We start from the raw sequence: 19,007 nt of genomic DNA, 5'->3' as shown, positions 1-19,007 counted from the left end.
AATACGAACCGTCCTCTCTGCGCACTTTGATGCGAAAGTTAGTTTCCGCAGAAAACGCATTTAAAGAAAAGCTTTTTTTAAACCGGCAATATTATAACTAAAAGTAGAGCAAATTAAAAACCGATGACTTCATTCGATAGTTCAGGTCCCAAAGTTACATCCCATATCTTTATATTTTCTTGAACTTAATTATTTACGCCACAGCGAGCATTGTAACAGAGAGGACGGTTCGTGGAACAGATATAGTGCGCGATCGCGCCTCGCGTCTTTACCACGAACTGGCCGCTCTCCTGCGGACGGTTCGTGGAAAAGATGAAATGCACAATGCGCATTGCTATTTTCACCACGAACCGTCCGCTCCTATTACGCGCAACTGAAAACCGTACAAAATGAATGGAAGATGAAGTGACTGAGAATCGGAAAGTGTTGTTTACAGACATCGGTTTTCTAATTCACATTTTCAACATTTTAGGGATGTTGAAATAATCCGGGTGATGATGAGAGTAAAGAATGACACATCTACTCTCACTCAATATCAATTCTTCAAAAATGATGAAATATTTTTTGTCCGTACTGCCTCATAAACAGAGAAGACGGTTCGTGAAAAAGATGAATTCCGTTACAACAGTAATCCATTTCACCACGAACCGTCCGCTCTTAACAAGATGTGTACAAACCGAATGAATATTTAAGAAAATCTCAATTAAAGTATGATCTGTGAGCATTCATAGTTATTTTAATTCAATATTGATTTTTTTTTTGTACTGAATAACAGGCAAATTCGTTTATTGGAAATCAGTTCATTGCATGCAATAATTTGTCTTTTTCTTTTCTTTTTTCTTTTATTTGAAATTTATTAGTTAGTTTATTAGTATTGCTATCTTACTGGACGAAATCAAAATGCTCTTCTTTTAACATTGTCCAATTCTGGATTGATAGTAAATCTTGCTTTCTTTCTTTCTTTGCTTCTTCTTTCTTTGCTTCTTCTTTCTTTGTTTCTTTCTGCCTTCCTTCCTTCCTTTACTTTTTTCGTCTGCCTTCCTTCCTTCTCTTTACATTTTTTCTTTCTTTCTTTCCTCCTTGCTTTCTTTACCAAATTTTCTTCCTTCTTTCTTTCTTTATTTCTTCCGTTCTTTCTTCTTTTTTTAAATTTGTCTGCAGTAATTTCATAAGGCACTTTAAATTAAGAAAATCAGATAAATCAGACATGCATGGAAACAAAGGATTTAGATACACACGTCCATTGCCTGCTTCAAATATTAAAAAAAATAAACAAACATAGATTATTTATCAATTGTGTCTTTTTATCTTTTAATAATCATCATATTATTTCATTCCATAGTATTTGCAACATATTTAACAGAAATATTTACAGACAGAACAAAATCTGAAATAGGCAAGACGAATTACAATTCCTTTAAAAAAAAAATCACACACATTGACATTTTGGCATAATGTTTGTTTAGATCTCATTGAGACAAAAAAGAATGGACATGATGGAATGTTATTTCAATTTTTGTTTTTTTTTGTTTCTTCATATCCAGTCATCAAGAAGTCCTCGTGATTTGACTCTTTATATCAGTTGTATAAAGTAAAACCTTGTCTCTATTAATGAAAAAGTGATATATTGGACATCAAATTAGAGGATTTTAATAATCCTATTCCTCACAACTCTGCATGAAATATATTCAATTATGCACATGTCTTAGGAATATTCAAAAGGATATATAACTTTTCCACATTCTATTCATTTTGATTTCCATAGAATCTTGTTAAACTTCATTGTTTGCAGATGGAAATATCAAAATTTCACCAAGATCTCTTTAGTCAGATTCATCACAATAATGAAATATTTAAAATTATGTATCACTTTTCTTCCATTCATGTAGTTATTCTATTTCCAATGTATACTTCATTGTTATTTTTTTTTAACTACACTATTTACAGATAGAAACATTAAATTCTAGTCCTTGATACATCTCGTATTTTCCATTTCCAAGTTTACTTCATTATGTTATTTCTAAACTGCATTATTGACGGATATAAATATTAAATTTCAACACATCATTTAACAAATGCATTATTTATTTTTATTATTGTAATTATTTCATATCCGTAGTAAATTCAGAGTTCTATTTAAACTGCATTATTTACAGATAAAAAAAGGAATGAGCCAGATACATCTCATAGGAATGTATTATTCCAAAGAAAACATCATTTATCTTCAACACATGTTATCAAATCATTTCATCTTCATATAATTTTTTTCTCTTTAAAGCTGTATCATTTACAGATAAGAAATACCAATGTTCTGAAAGAGCCAGATACATCTCATAGAAATATAATATTGAAAAGAATGTATTATTTCTCATAAATTCATTTAATTATTTCAGTGTATTACATTTTGTTTTTAAAACTGCATTATTTACAGATGGAAATGTTAAAATATCACTTGTCTTGAGTACAATAAATATCATATTGACACAATATTCAAAAGAATTGATTATTTCTCGTCAATGCATTTAATATATTTCAGTGTATTACATTTTGTTTTTAAACTGCATTATTTTCAGATGGAAATGGTAAAATATCACTTGTCTTGAGTACAATAAATATCATATTGACACAATATTCAAAAGAATTGATTATTTCTCGTCAATTCATTTGATAATTTCATCTCTATAGTCTATTCCTTATATTAAAACTTCAATATTTACAGATAAAAAAATAAAATAAAAAAATGAGCCAGCTTATTTCGTAACTATGAATGTAATATCCCAAAGAATGCATCATTCAATACAAATCATTTAATTAATATGTCATTGATATATTATCTCTTGTGCTAGATACATCTCATACCAATGAAATAAGTAATTTTCGTTTCGATGTCATGCAAAAGTATTTTTTAGTCTCAATTGTAATCATTTATAAACAAGTTCTTTTTTTTTTTTAGATTTGATTTTCAACAAAAATTCAAATCACTCATATGAAAATACGCAAAGTATCATAATGACAAACACAGCTTGTCACAATCTAGCAGATTCAACTGCATTATTTACAGATGGAAATGTTAAAATATCACTTGTCTTGAGTACAATAAGTATCATATTGACACAATATTCAAAAGATTGATTATTTCTCGTCAATTCATTTATTATTTCAGTGTATTACATTTTGTTTTTAAACTGCATTATTTACAGATGGAAATGGTAAAATATCACTTGTCTTGAGTACAATAAATATCATATTGACACAATATTCAAAAGAATTGATTATTTCTCGTCAATTCATTTGATAATTTCATCTCTATAGTCTATTCCTTATATTAAAACTTCAATATTTACAGATGAAAAAATAAATAAATAAATGAGCCAGCTTAATTTCGTAACTATGAATGTAATATCCCAAAGAATGCATCATTCAATACAAATCATTTAATTAATATGTCATTGATATATTATCTCTTGTGCTAGATACATCTCATACCAATGAAATAAGTAATTTTCGCTCGATGTCATGCAAAGTATTTTTTTAGTCTCAATTGTGAATCATTTATAAACAAGTTCGTTTTTTTTAAGATTTGATTTTCAACAAAATTGAAATCGCTCATATGAAAATACGCAAAGTATCATAATGACAAACACAGCTCGTCACAATCTAGCAGATTCAACTCTACATTTCAGATATGAACTGGTCAGTGATTACTTTTTATGGAAACAAAGAATATGAAAGCATTAATTAACTGATATCATTTGGGTAGCATAGTTTAGTAGTGAGGCAGCTTATCATAAAAAGCCTGGTGGAGTGGGTGCCAGACTGCAGGTGTAGTGCCGCTGCAGAGGGCCTTGAGATCCTGATATTTACCCAAAGATAGCTTTGGTGGGCCCATTCCTGTAGAGAGGCTCGGGTGTTACTTCAGTGACCTCTTCTACACCTCTCCGTGTCTGGTTTGTCCTGATCACATCAAATTCTTCATCAGTGTGAGAATACTTGAAGTACACGGAATCCACTTCACCTTTCACGACCTTCATAGCCATGAATTTCTTCCAGTCTACGGTTTGTCCACCCTCAGAGGTTCGGACTCGCAGAATACCTTTCTGTTGACCAACAGACTTCCAATCATCAATATCTCTTGATTGGACTTCTACTACATGATAAGGATGGGGTGAAGACGAGCCATCGCACAAATGGTGCTCAATTGAGTCGGTACCATGACTTCTTTCACACGTCTAATGCTTCGTTCTATGACGCTGTGCATGGCATCACCCTCACTTTGTCCGTGGTTTGTAGGGAAGTAATTAACTGTGACCGATTCAACGGACTTAGCCTTTCCGATGAAATGTTGCAGCATTGTTGGGATGATAGAGTTCTTATTTTGACCGACACAGCCATCACAGTAGAACACTACTTGTTTCACACCCCCTCTCATCTAGACTGTTAAGGTACCGATGGACGTGTGAGGCAATTTCACAGGATCCTCTTTTTGTTTCGCACTCGTGTGAAAGAAAGCACCATCCGTCCTTGCTTGCAAGTTCATATATCGTGAAGTTGTAGTTGCTGAGTCTACGTTTGTAGAAAATGTCAGATTGTGGGGACTTCGGCAAGTAAATGACCTGCTCCAGATCGAAAACTGCAGAGACAAATGTGTGGTCAACTGAAGCTCTTTCCTTAGCAAGACTCTTCAACTCTCTTACTTTTTCTTTTTCAGCAATGTGAACTTTGTATGCCCCTGCAATTTCTTCCCTCTCTTTGGGATTCCCACGTCTGTAGGTTTCGCACAAGGGGCACATGTCCTTTTTCGGATGATGGAACTTGATATTCATCTTCTTCAGAACCTTCCTGTAAAGAGATAAAGAAGCACATTCCTCTGTACCTTCTGTAGATGAATTGTACATGCGATACATGATCTCAGGATTGAGATCTTCTGAAAGGTATTCACATCGACTGTTGGCCCGACAATAATGAGATTCTTGACGCGGAAATTGATTAATGTGCCGCTTCACCCCTTCACGTAATAGAGCGTCTCTGTCAGACGTCTGCCTGCCACCCCTTCCTTCACCTTCAAGGCAGCCGTATGGTCTCTTCTTTCCAAGCACGGTCTTCACTTGCCTCTCTGATATACCTAATGTTCCCACGAACATCGCTTTGCATACACGAACTTTAATGCATGGATCACCTGCATTGGGCAGGAAATACGCACATTTTCTGATCTTTCTTGACTTCTTTTCTTGAATCTGTTCGGTGTGCCGTCCAATCCATTCTCTCTGCTTGCTTGTCAGATCAGCAAGGTCATAAAAAGCTGATCTAATAGCTTCACGAGTGTTGCAACTAAATGTGTTGCAACTAAGTCCTCTGAAATGACACTTTTCACATGAGGTTTCGTAGCTAGCAAATCTCCTCGCCGCTTTTAGTTCCTTACTCTTTTCACTCTCATAGCTGTAACCAGCATTTCTCCGTTCTTTGACTAATTGATTTCTACTCTTCACCGTCTTTGGCTGCTCTGGCACTTCCAATGCTCTTTCCCCATCTACTTGAAATGATTCAGGAGACAGTTGACTATTATCAGCTGATTCCTGGGAAGGCTAGCTTCTTCAAGATGCTCTGGAATATCTAATGAGTCGGTCGCATCGGATTGTTTTGATTCCAGAGTCGCCATCAGTACCTGATCTCCGTTCTCTTCAACTCTTGTATCCAATGAGGCTTGGTTTTCAAAGTTTCCTCTTCTTGATTCCATTAACGGCATAACCTCGTCTTCATTGTTCCTTTCTTCTTCGTTGGTGAGCCCTTGGTACTGTGATGCACTTGAACTGATGTCAAGTGGAATTTCACTGAGATTGAATGCAAGATTATGACAAAGGCAATCATCACGTAAGTTAAAATGAAGGAAGCATAAGAAACACAAGCACTCTGGACACGCTGCCCAAACTTCATCAGTACACATGAAATTGTCACATGTTTCAGGATTTCTCTGACCACACTGCATGTTTGGATGGAGCGGAGAATCTGGAGAAGATAAAAAGACAAAGGGAAAACAATGATAGTGAATGTAATGACATAATTTTCGGGACACAGGTAAAGTTATATTGAGCACAACAGAAACAATAAGTGTGATAATAATTGATCAGGATATTGAATAAATGAATAGAAAATCCCTTTTATATTCAGAACACGTACACAATCAATAAAATGAAGTGTGCTTTTTGTCCATTCTAACTGTATCAATATAATTTCACTTTAGTTATTATCATCAGTATAATTTCCTTGTACTGTGGACAGTCCTCTGATTTCTTTATGTTATTATGAATAGTCATGAACTATTATTGGAAGATATTTTTACCTGCATGGCTGTCAGACTGTGTTATCTGGTCACTTGCGATGGATATTGGTTCAGGCAATCCAGATCCACATCCTGTTGAATCTTCAGGAAGTGATGGCGATGATACGGGTAGAGGACCAAGTTTTGTTTCTGGGGTAGGATTACAAAAATTGAATATAAACACTAGTTTTTAACTCTCCGAAGAAGATGCCCCCCCCCCCAAAAAATGAATAAGACTACAATAGTGAAATATACACACTAGTTCCAATGCCTCCCCCCCCCCCCAAATAGAAGACTCATCCCAAACCTGCACCCACCCCTCCCCCCTAAAAAAAGATCTTACAAATGTAGAAGAATCCATTTATAATATTGAACATGCGCTTCGGTCTTTCCTCATTAAGATCTTGTAGGAAAGTTGGTCTAGATTGTTGTTGTTGTTATATTCTTGTACTTTCATAATGCAAACATTCTTATTCATAATTGTAATTAAGTTCATTTGTATATGCATATTCATTATTGTAAATATGGTCATTTTTTCATGCACAAATTCATTATTGTCAATATGTTCTTGTTGAGACTCTCATACTCCCGATCGGGGTTCGATAGAGTTTAATAAAATCTTATCTTATCTTATCTATCAAATTGGGAAAAGGAGTGTAATACCTGCATATTTGTCAGAAAGTCGTGCCAGGGGGATGTCAAATTCCTCATCAGACTGTGTTATCTGGTCACTTGCGATGGATATTGGTTCAGGCAATCCAGATCCACATCCTGTTGAATCTTCAGGAAGTGATGGCGATGATACGGGTAGAGGACCAAGTTTTGCTTCTGGGGTAGGATTACAAAAATTGAATATAAACACTAGTTTTAAACTCTCCGAAGAAGATGCCCCCCCCCAAAAAAAAAATGAATAAGACTACAATAGTGAAATATACACACTAGTTCCAATGCCTCCCCCCCCCCCCCCCCAAATAGAAGACTCATCCCAAACCTGCACCCACCCCTCCCCCCTAAAAAAAGATCTTACAAATGTAGAAGAATCCATTTATAATATTGAACATGCGCTTCGGTCTTTCCTCATTAAGATCTTGTAGGAAAGTTGGTCTAGATTGTTGTTGTTGTTATATTCTTGTACTTTCATAATGCAAACATTCTTATTCATAATTGTAATTAAGTTCATTTGTATATGCATATTCATTATTGTAAATATGGTCATTTTTTCATGCACAAATTCATTATTGTCAATATGTTCTTGTTGAGACTCTCATACTCCCGATCGGGGTTCGATAGAGTTTAATAAAATCTTATCTTATCTTATCTATCAAATTGGGAAAAGGAGTGTAATACCTGCATATTTGTCAGAAAGTCGTGCCAGGGGGATGTCAAATTCCTCATCAGACTGTGTTATCTGGTCACTTGCGATGGATATTGGTTCAGGCAATCCAGATCCACATCCTGTTGAATCTTCAGGAAGTGATGGCGATGATACGGGTAGAGGACCAAGTTTTGCTTCTGGGGTAGGATTACAAAAATTGAATATAAACACTAGTTTTAAACTCTCCGAAGAAGATGCCCCCCCCCCAAAAAAAAAATGAATAAGACTACAATAGTGAAATATACACACTAGTTCCAATGCCTCCCCCCCCCCAAATAGAAGACTCATCCCAAACCTGCACCCACCCCTCCCCCCTAAAAAAAGATCTTACAAATGTAGAAGAATCCATTTATAATATTGAACATGCGCTTCGGTCTTTCCTCATTAAGATCTTGTAGGAAAGTTGGTCTAGATTGTTGTTGTTGTTATATTCTTGTACTTTCATAATGCAAACATTCTTATTCATAATTGTAATTAAGTTCATTTGTATATGCATATTCATTATTGTAAATATGGTCATTTTTTCATGCACAAATTCATTATTGTCAATATGTTCTTGTTGAGACTCTCATACTCCCGATCGGGGTTCGATAGAGTTTAATAAAATCTTATCTTATCTTATCTATCAAATTGGGAAAAGGAGTGTAATACCTGCATATTTGTCAGAAAGTCGTGCCAGGGGGATGTCAAATTCCTCATCAGACTGTGTTATCTGGTCACTTGCGATGGATATTGGTTCAGGCAATCCAGATCCACATCCTGTTGAATCTTCAGGAAGTGATGGCGATGATACGGGTAGAGGACCAAGTTTTGCTTCTGGGGTAGGATTACAAAAATTGAATATAAACACTAGTTTTAAACTCTCCGAAGAAGATGCCCCCCCCAAAAAAAATGAATAAGACTACAATAGTGAAATATACACACTAGTTCCAATGCCTCCCCCCCCCCCCAATAGAAGACTCATCCCAAACCTGCACCCACCCCTCCCCCCTAAAAAAAGATCTTACAAATGTAGAAGAATCCATTTATAATATTGAACATGCGCTTCGGTCTTTCCTCATTAAGATCTTGTAGGAAAGTTGGTCTAGATTGTTGTTGTTGTTATATTCTTGTACTTTCATAATGCAAACATTCTTATTCATAATTGTAATTACGTTCTTTTGTATATACATATTCATTATTGTAAATATGTTCATTTTTTCATGCACAAGTTCATTATTGTAAACATTTTCTTGACGAGACTCTCATACTCCCAAGAACGGGTTAACACTCAGATGATATCAAATTGGGAAAAAGAGGAAAAGGAGAGTAATACCTGCATATTTGTCAGAAAGTCGTGCCAGGGGGATGTCAAATTCCTCATCAGACGATTCTGAATCTTCAAGATATTCTGAATCGAGAACGATTCCTTGCCACAGAGTCCCTTCATAGTCCATGATCACCTCTTTCCCTTTTGTCATCTTCCCTGTCCACTGAAGGAGTGGTGAATGAACAATGTTGTTTGCACCATTCAAATGCCATTGCACCAAAACATCATAGCCTTTATCCGGTCTAAAAGGAATAAAAAAAAGAAAGAGAGATTTCAACAACCTTATTTTCATAACAATTTTGCATACCGGTATGTATTCGGTAATAAACATACATATTAAGCTGTTCCATGAGAGATGAACTGGTAAAGAAATTATAGCCTTATTTTTTATAATTCATGAAGAAATTATTATTCTGCATTAATATTGGCCCAACACTTGAAATTATAAAGTCAAAGACATCACCTATATATTGTTTTTTAACACCATTTCATTATTTATAAATATTTATTCTGGTAAACATAAGAATTCTTACCTTGATCCACTTTTCCCTTTGCTCTTCTTTGGTCTTGGCATACCTGCTTTGTTTTAGATATCTCCTTCTCTAAGTTGCACAGCCACATCTGCGATAATAAAAACAAGAAAAAAATGAGACAAAATATTATAAAAGTCAATGATATACAAATCGGTTTCACAATGATTTGACACATAGGTAGAGATTAAAGTTACAATAATTTTACTACACCATGCATTCAAGTACATAAATAAAAATGTCAACAAGAACATGAACATGAATACCCTGGTCCCTGCCAATTTTTGGGACTGAATAAGACATTTTTTTTGTAATGAAAAAATGGTTAATCTAGATGAAGTCCAACTATTGTTCAGTACATTAATTGTAACTATCTTGATTAGATTACATATAAAATAGAACTTTCAGTTTTGGTCCCCGAAATGGGCAGGGCACAAATGACTTAAGATCTGCTAATGGTGGAGCTCCTAGGTAAAACCTTAACTATCTAGTCCAAATGTTAGATCTAGATAAAATCTATAAGATAGGTTAGTTAGTAACATTATACATCTTAATAATACTAGAAAAAGTTAGGACTAGACCTAGGTCTAGTCAGACTATGGTCTAGCTAGACTCTAGTCTAGATCTACACTAAGACTAAGTTACATCTAGGTCTAATTTGTGTCTTTCTTTGATCAGAAATAGATCTGGTCTAGGCCTAAATCGTCGTCGTTAGTAATAGTATTGTAAAATTTGTAAGATAAAGACAAAGTAGATCCTAGGTCTAGATCTAGAGTTAGACCTAAATTACTAGTGTTGAATTGCTCTTGTTCTAGTTTTTCCTGTGTTTATCTAATCTACAGACAGTATTCATTAAATAATCTTAGAAAGCAGATATCTTCAGTAGATCTGAAGTTAGTTCTTATTATCAACAGTCAGACAGGATTTCGTGTTAGGTCCAACCAAAAACTGAATAGGCGGGACTGTAACATAATTTTTCGTGAGAATTTAATGATAAAATGAACTTTTTAGAAAAATATAATTGCTATAACCGAAGGAAGAATCTCTTATTGTTTTTTGAAAATATTTTATGTTTTAGAAAATAGATCTTAGAGCATATACTTACGAAATAATTGGATCCGGGCAAACTTTCCAGGGAAGCGGCCGCTTCGTGGTGCAGCAGACGGATCAATTTACGTCAAATTCTTCACCACGAAGTGTCCTGAGCGCGCGAGCGCGAGAGAGGACGGTTCGTGGTACAGAAATATCCAATTTATTGCAAGAGGACGCTTTACGATGACGTCGTTATTACGTAACCGCGCAATGTTAGACTCTGAAATTTTCACAAAATGTAGGTATTTATTAGTACATGAAAAAAATGCAAAAAATAAAAATTGAAAAAAATGCCGAATTTGGCCAGAGAGGACGGTTCGTGTAACGGGTAACGAAAAGTTGTAAAATGAGTGATAACGTGGTTGATATTTAGAATGTTAATATTTATGATTTTATATCCAAGGGCTGACTGGAGTGTACCCACCCCCCCCCCCCCCTCGCCCCCCTCCCATGCAATGTACGTTAGTTGTTGCCATTGATCCACAGCGAATGTCAAAATAGATTGACTCCCCACTAGTTTTCGTACATCAAGCGTGTATAATAAATACGTTCAACTGGCAGCTTGCCAGTGATTCATCGGATTCAAGCATGATTCAAGAATCGCTGGTGAATTAATAGCCTTTAGTTGCAGACAGCACAAAATATCAGGACACGTCCCACACATCAAGAACACACACACACTCACACACACACACGCACAAGAAGAAGAAAAAACATTAATCACTGTTTATCTTTTTGTCTTCTAATCAGCATGGAATTTTCATAAAAGCGCCTGCGAATGTGATACACTGGGTTTTATTTTCGAGATGGGGGGAATACTTGTCCATATTTTTTTTCTTCGGATTTGTGCCCCCCCCCCCCCCCTGCCGTGAGAGATTTCTGGATCTGCCGCGGTGTGCATGAGTATTATTATACAAAGTTACTTGAACTCAGAGACCCGAATGTATACAAGAACAATGTGGGGGTAATAATGGATCGTCAGTATTTTGATGCCTCTAATCAAGTGATCTATGTGATGGAGTTAATGCAATTGAGATAAGAATATACTTTTTATGGTGGACAGTTGCTAAAATCGATTTTGATTTATCATTATTGATTTACCCCCCCCCCCCCCTGTTTCTCAACTACTGGATACGCCACTGGGTTAATTTAATGCGCAAAACTATAGGGGAACAATATTCTATCCTGAGTTGGCGCACTTAAATGTCATGCTGATCAATCGCTTTGATAGCTTCGCGGTTCAACTAATGCACCTCAAATGATTCATTTGAGAGCCAGAAGGGCGTTACTTTTATACATTGAATGAGCGTCCTTCTAGCTCTATTAAAGCAGACGAGGAATTTATCATTGCTCATCATTAAGTTTTGTCAAATAAGATTACTGTAGTTTTGGTCACCGCACTTGGATCATGTGCGCCCGGCTCCCAAATTGAAGTTCAAGAACAATCATCTTGATTAATAACGATGTTTACCGTATATCAACTTTTATCAAGTTATCGTTAGGGGCAGCGATGGAGATTATGGGTGTGTGTGGAGGGAGTGGGAGGGGTGTTAGTTTACATCTCCGTTCCAAAATTCTCTTGGCAAATTCAATTTTTCAGCCAATGTCGGCAAACATATAAAAAGTAACGCCTTTCTTGTCTTTGTTCCGCTTGCTGCTAATATTTTTGCCAACTTAGTCGGCAAATTTTGTCCACCCCCCCCCCCCCCCCCCCCCCCCGCTCTAAATGGTCTAGTTACGTCCTTGTACTCGCCCCTCGATCTTGTCTCGCACAAGCAGCTGTAGAATGGTGATCACCCGTTTCACGAACCGTCCTCTCTGGCCAAATTCGGCATTTTTTTCAATTTTTATTTTTTTGCATTTTTTTCATGTACTAATAAATACCTACATTTTGTGAAAATTTCAGAGTCTAACATTGCGCGGTTACGTAATAACGACGTCATCGTAAAGCGTCCTCTTGCAATAAATTGGATATTTCTGTACCACGAACCGTCCTCTCTCGCGCTCGCGCGCTCAGGACACTTAGACTGTGGGGCAAGGGCCAGTTAACCATCTAAAAAAAAAGTTTCGTAGTCCCATCTTTGGCAGAGAAAACTAACTATACCAAATGATTGTGATGAAGTTGCTGATGAGAAAACACCTTTGTTCTCCAAATTTCGTACACCCGTTGATGAGATAACATGCTAATTAGTTTAATTGGATTTTAACAAGATTTCCTTGAAAAAGACTAGCGCCAACTATGGTAAATAGTCCATTTTGCTGATTCAAAGTTGCTATTTCTTGATTCTTTTTTGCAAAACATTTATTTCAGACCTCTATGAGACTGTTCGGGTGTGATTTTTCTGCGCAATTAATTTAATCCGCTAATTAGTTTTATTGGATTTTAACAAGATTTCCTTGAAAAAGACTAGCGCCAACTATGGTAAAATAGCCATTTTGCTGATTCAAAAGGCATTCAAATTTGCTGTTTCTTGATTATTTTTTGCAAAACATTTATTTCAGACCTCTATGAGACTGTTCGGGTGTGATTTTTCTGCGCAATTAATTTATATTTATGCTGTTGGTGAACTTGAAAACACTAATTGCAATTTTCCACGTTTTTTTAATATTTCAGCACGTCATCAAGACGAGTTTTGTTAAGCCCAAGTTATGTAATTTCTTGCATCTTGTTTAAGTTACCATCTGTTTGTATATTCATGTCACTCATTTAACTCTTCCTTTTTTCCCTATTTCTCTCTCTATCTCTCTCTCTCTCTCTCATCACACACGTTTTTTGTTCTCATGTCTCCTCTTAAAAATCTCTTTTTCTTCCCCTGTTGTTTTCTCCTTACTCTTCCATTCTCTTTCATCATAATTTACCTTATTATATTCAACATGTCTTATTGAGTTTCATCAACTGTGCAAACTCCTTCCAATCAAATCATCAATATTGTGGCTTTTAGTTTATTTTCCACTTCCCCGAAAAATATATTGCTGTTCAAAACTTTGTTAATACTAATACTAGGTAGTACTAGCAACACTGCTCATGGTCTGCATAGCATCAGTTTAGAACAATACAAATTTCAAAGAGAAACCTAACAACAAATTCATACCAAAACTGCCAAATAAATTATATTCTTCTCTGTTTAATTTGATTTCATTCATTACGTAAAATGTATTACCGTACTACCATTTTGTCAATGACATTTATCTACAAGTAGATTACCGGGTACTTTTTCTAAAACCGGTACTTGCCACTGCCAGTGAAATCAGAACTATGGTACATGTATGTTGTAATTTACAAATGCAATTTAACTTGAACTGCAAAGATTGTTAACAGTTTTTACATAAATATTGATGGAATTGAAATAAATTATGAAACATTGATAAGATGTGTCTAGTCATTTGTTGTCTTTTTTTTTTTGGTTCAAAGAAAATGTCCTAAAATATGTTGATAGAAAAATTGCCAAAAAGCTGTTACTGTTGAGGAATTCATAAATTTTACATATTTCGATTAGAACAAGTGTCCAAAGAGTGTGATGGAAAGTTTGAAACGACCCATACATTTGAACGTAATAAAGTTTTATATTTGACTATAAATCTTGGCAATGCTTCAACATGGCAAAATACATGTATGCATAATAAATAATAAATGTCCATATTATTATTATTATTATGAAACAAATGAGCATGCAATGCAAGTACAATAGTACATTACTGTAAGTGATTACTTAGTAAACATTTTTCCAGCTCTGAAATTATATCTTTACATATATTTAGTATATTCTTATATTACAGTTGCACATAATGTATATGTAAAACACCCCAGTCGACCCATACATTTGTATATGTCTATTCATGAAAGGTTGGTTATTTTGTACATAATTTACAAAGGAACCATAGGGATATAAAAATCTTTTTTTTTTAATCCCCAAATTGAATAAGAAATATCAGAGAAAAAGTTTCACAATGATCTTGCCTTTGTTCATTTTAATTTTATCATATATATTTGTTGTTATCAATAGAACCAGTTAATGTTGAAAAATCTGCTGATAAACAGCAAAAAATATTGCATACATCTAGTGCTCAATATGAACGCGTAAATTTTATGCTGATGGTCTCAAATAGGTCCAACAAATCAAAGCTGGCAGATGAGCGCCGAGATTGTAGACTCCTACACAGCTTCTTAGGTTGTGAAGGGATATCAGATGGATCTGGGGGAAAAAGAATATAAAACACTAGGTCAGAAACAAAGCTCATATCAAAAATTGGCGATAGCTTCGCTGTCATTTCAAAAATTTCAGATAGCTTTGGCGTCTTTTAAAAATTCTTTAAATGTTTCAAAAACAAAAATTCATATTAGTCTACAAGTCATTTCGAAAATTGGCAATAGCTTCGCCGTCTTTTCTATTTTAAAATTAAAATTGTTGATACTGATAGCTTGACAGCCGCCATGTCTATCTTCATGTTAGAAAAAGTGCCCCTTGTCTAAATATGCTTTCTATTTTGACCCCTATTGAGTGTGCAACTATAATGGCTTCATGCACTGATTACAAAAAAATGTAAACAACACACCACATCCCAGCACTAAATAAACCAGTTTAAAATAATGCTGTTTTGACCAGGACAATAAGTTAAACTAACTAGGAAGGCATGTCTAAAGTTAAGTAAAGCCTGGCTCAATGCGTCCAACTTGTCCGACATTTTTTTTGTTTTCCATTAGGCCTATTATTATAATTTACAGCTAAGGAGGGTCTACATGTACGTACATGATTACATCAATGACATAACAAACAAAATTGATGTCAACTCACAGAGGCATTGTAAACGATTCAATCAACTGACAGACTTCATCATTCAAGCTCCATCATGCATGCATAAAGGGCCTAAATCTAGGCCTAGCCCATAGGCCTAGGCCTAGAGCCTAGAGCCTAGAGGGTCTAGAGTAAAGGAGCCCGTAATCGGCCAGCTCCCGTTTTCGGCCGATTGGTTGGATACAAGGTAAAATCACTCTAAAATACATCGCATAATAGCATAACACATATCCCACACATACCATACCATGCCAGTGTCACTGAAGAACCACATTTGCAATGGAAAATATATCCTAAAATATCACATTTTAGCGATGTAATCGCCGGTCCCGCTACCCAAATCTGAAAAATCGAGTATCTTACGCGTGTCTGTAAGAAATATGGGTACCATAAAATGAGCTTTATTTCAAGTATTTTTCAGATTTAAAGCCCGATTTTGTGCTAGTCGCAAGCTCAAAAGTATGTCATCGCATGTATTAAATCAATGCAGCCGCACACCGCGACGCACACACGATATCTCTATCTAATTCAGATTCCAACTTCCGATCACCGCTGTGCCCGTCTTCGGCCAGGCGAGCACCAGGGAGCTCCGGCGTGGGATACCTGCTCCGCCCGCTTGTGCTGTACATCAGCGCGGAAACGCACGGCGCGCGCGAGCGCTTCCTATTGACTTTGTACATGCGGCCGTAAACTGAAACGCTCGGCCGATAACGGGCTCCAAAACAGTGAAAATTGAAATGGATATTGTCATGGCAATTCGTGATTTTTTTCTGGGATTCTTTTTTTGTGTAAATAATAATAATATTTGCTTCATGATTTGAACAAGAAATGATAATAAATAGGAAGTAAAGAGTCCTAAAAATAGGATTTTGTCTTAAGTGGCCGAAAACGGGCTACTTTACTCTAGACTCTATTCTCTAGATCTAATTGTTTTTTTTTTTAATGAGGCTAGAGCTAGATCAAAGTAAAGGCAGGGCCTTAATTTTTGCTGGGTTATCATGGTTATCATGGTTATTGCAAACAAAGAAATTGAAACTCACCTTCAAATTCAGTCTTGTTAGAATCTCGAGGTATTTTACGGAGAAAAGTGCAAAATTGAGACGGATTTCCTTGCCAATGTCGCCGGTATTGAACCGTATACATACAGCGACAGTACCAGTGCAGCGCAAATTACAACATTGTCATTTGCAATGCACCACTGGTACTGTCGCCGTATACAACAACCGTGAAGGCACGTATACGGGCGACATTGGCAAGGAAATCCGTCGCAATTTTGCTCTTTTCTCCGTCCATATTTTTCAAAATATCAGCAGAAGCAAAAGCTTTGGACCATTTTGTGTCTGTAAATTCTTTCAAAACGACATCATTCACAGTCGGGAAGTGAATAAAACACCTCTTTATCTCTGTATCGGTGACGAAACTTCATCGGTGTCATAATTATGGTTGTTAGATGTTTTTATGTAGCGAACGAGGACAATGACGTAGGGAAAATCCCGCCTCGTGATTGGTTGAATTGGACACACCTCCGATTTCCCGGGATATTACCCACGATTATTAGGAGGCAACATAATTATTATCTTTAATTAGTTTTCACGAAAAACCGTAAAGAAAATGAGGAGAACAAATGGTAAATATGTTTGTAATAATTTTCTTTATATTTTCATACTGGTTTGGTCGACTGCCACTGATGGGACTACGAAACAACACAATACAGTGACTAAGTCACTGTATTGTGTTGTTTCGTAGTCCCATCAGTGGCAGTCGACCAAACCACCCAGATAACAATACGACGTTACGCCAACGTGGGGCCAACGTAAGCTGTTACGTTGGTCCAACGTCGCCAACATGATGTTGGGCCCACGGCTTTCTTGCCGGTGGGCCAACGTTGGCCCGACAGTGACAAAATGACATTAAGCCAACATCGGGCCAACGTTATGCCGACCCCTATCCGACCATATGTGCCGATGTCCTCCCGACATTGAACCAACGTTATGCCAACCTCTTTTCCACCGTATGCCGACGTCTTTCCGACATTGGACCAACGTCGTCCCAACCCTTTTTTAACCATGTGCCGACGTACGACCAACGTTATGCCAACCCCTATCCCACCATGTGCCGACGTTGTTCCGACATTGGATAAACGTTATGCCAACCCTTATCCCACCATGTGCCGACGTCTCCTCGACATTGGCCCAACGTTATACCAACCCCTATCCAACCATTTGCCGACGTAGTTCCGACATTGGACCAACGTTATGCCAACCCCTATCCCACCATGTGCCGACGTCGTGGGCTGTTACGTTGCGCCATCGTCGTCAATGTGATGTTGGGCCAACGGCTTTCTTGCCGGTGGGCCAACGTTGGCCCGACAACGACGAAATGACATTAAGCCAACATCGGGCCAACGTCCCCCCGACGTATGACCAACGTCATGTCAACCCCTAATCCACCATATGCCGACATAGGACAAACGTAATGCCAACCCCTTTTCCACCATGTGCCGACGTCTCCCTGACGTAGGACCAACGTAATGCCAACCCCTTTTACACTATGTGCCGACGTCTCCCCGACGTTGTCCTAACATAATGCCAACCCTTTTCCCACCAAGTGCCGACCCCTCCTCCACCATGTGCCAATGCTAGACCAACGTTATGCCAACCTCTTCTCCACCATTTGCCGACGTAGAAGCAACGTTATGCCAACCCGTATCCCACCATGTGCCGACGTTGTACCTCCCCTTTCCAGTTCATGCCAACATTCTTCTGACATTACCAACACCAACTCAAAAACATATTCACACCAACATCAGTCGTCCGTTCATAAGAACATCGCCAAGATCATACTACATCGGACATGTACAATCATTCAAACACATGCATCACAACGTGACAAGGAAAAGCCAAGTAGTTTAAGATTGGATTAAATAAATAAACAGAGCAAAATCCACAAAATGAAGATAGTAACAATTTCATCAAAATTAGACTGAATTTTAGAAAAGTTCATTATAGAACTCGACTTAGATCCCGCTGGAAGATATGTATAATAACAATATTGAAGCAAGAGGGACATGTTATTTTAATTTCGTCATGTCTATTTTGTACATGTACATTTTAATCACTATCAAAACTTGATAACAACTTATTTGTCCCATTTTAATGAAAAGTTCACCATCTTGCTTCTTAGAATTTGCTCTGAATACATCCCCCTCCCTCCAAAACAAAAGAACAAGGAAAATAAACTGATTTTGTGATAAAACATACTTTATTTTATGTGTAATAAACAAACTGTTGTAAATGTGAATACAATTATTGTACATCTTTCTTTTGTATTTTCGTTTGAATTCGAAAAAGATGTAAACATAGTTTCAAGTTCAAGGTATCTCAATGTGTCACAATATAGGCCTACTATCAATGAATGCTAGGACGATAGGAGCTGTTATAAAATGAATTATCGCTTACACGTAACACAACATAACATACTGAAATTCATTGTACGAATATAATAAACAATCCTCACAACTTCCCGAGTAAAACAAAACAAACTTTCTGGCAGACGAACACGATTGCTTATGACAAGATTCCTCTACATATGT

At 36.6% G+C, this 19,007-nt stretch overlaps 2 protein-coding genes and 1 long non-coding RNA gene across 3 annotated transcripts; all 3 read right to left on the bottom strand.

Annotated features, from left to right (window-relative positions):
* Positions 1 to 5,527: 5,527 nt before the first annotated feature.
* Positions 5,528 to 6,463, bottom strand: LOC115929931. Its single transcript, XM_031000073.1, has 2 exons — positions 6,338 to 6,463; positions 5,528 to 6,003 (listed from the first exon to the last, which is right to left on the bottom strand). The coding sequence occupies exon 2, from the start codon at positions 5,981 to 5,983 to the stop codon at positions 5,528 to 5,530; it is 456 nt and encodes a 151-aa protein (XP_030855933.1). The 5' UTR covers positions 5,984 to 6,003; positions 6,338 to 6,463.
* Positions 6,464 to 6,953: 490 nt separating this feature from the next.
* Positions 6,954 to 10,890, bottom strand: LOC115930049. The gene is made up of 6 exons (XM_031000467.1): positions 10,636 to 10,890; positions 9,534 to 9,621; positions 9,007 to 9,242; positions 8,343 to 8,507; positions 7,664 to 7,828; positions 6,954 to 7,144 (listed from the first exon to the last, which is right to left on the bottom strand). Exons 2-6 carry the CDS (start codon positions 9,572 to 9,574, stop codon positions 6,954 to 6,956), a joined length of 798 nt encoding a protein of 265 aa, XP_030856327.1. The 5' UTR covers positions 9,575 to 9,621; positions 10,636 to 10,890.
* Positions 10,891 to 13,228: 2,338 nt separating this feature from the next.
* On the bottom strand, positions 13,229 to 17,024 carry LOC115930051. The gene is made up of 2 exons (XR_004066808.1): positions 16,456 to 17,024; positions 13,229 to 14,815 (listed from the first exon to the last, which is right to left on the bottom strand). It is a non-coding gene; the product is annotated as an uncharacterized LOC115930051 (long non-coding RNA).
* Positions 17,025 to 19,007: the final 1,983 nt, after the last annotated feature.

Source organism: Strongylocentrotus purpuratus, unplaced genomic scaffold (genome assembly GCF_000002235.5).
Source record: "Strongylocentrotus purpuratus isolate Spur 01 unplaced genomic scaffold, Spur_5.0 spur5_scaffold_6, whole genome shotgun sequence".
NCBI classification, from domain to species: domain Eukaryota; kingdom Metazoa; phylum Echinodermata; class Echinoidea; order Camarodonta; family Strongylocentrotidae; genus Strongylocentrotus; species Strongylocentrotus purpuratus.
The sequence above is the reverse complement of the archived record's forward strand: the minus strand, read 5'-3'. Positions and strand labels throughout refer to the sequence as shown.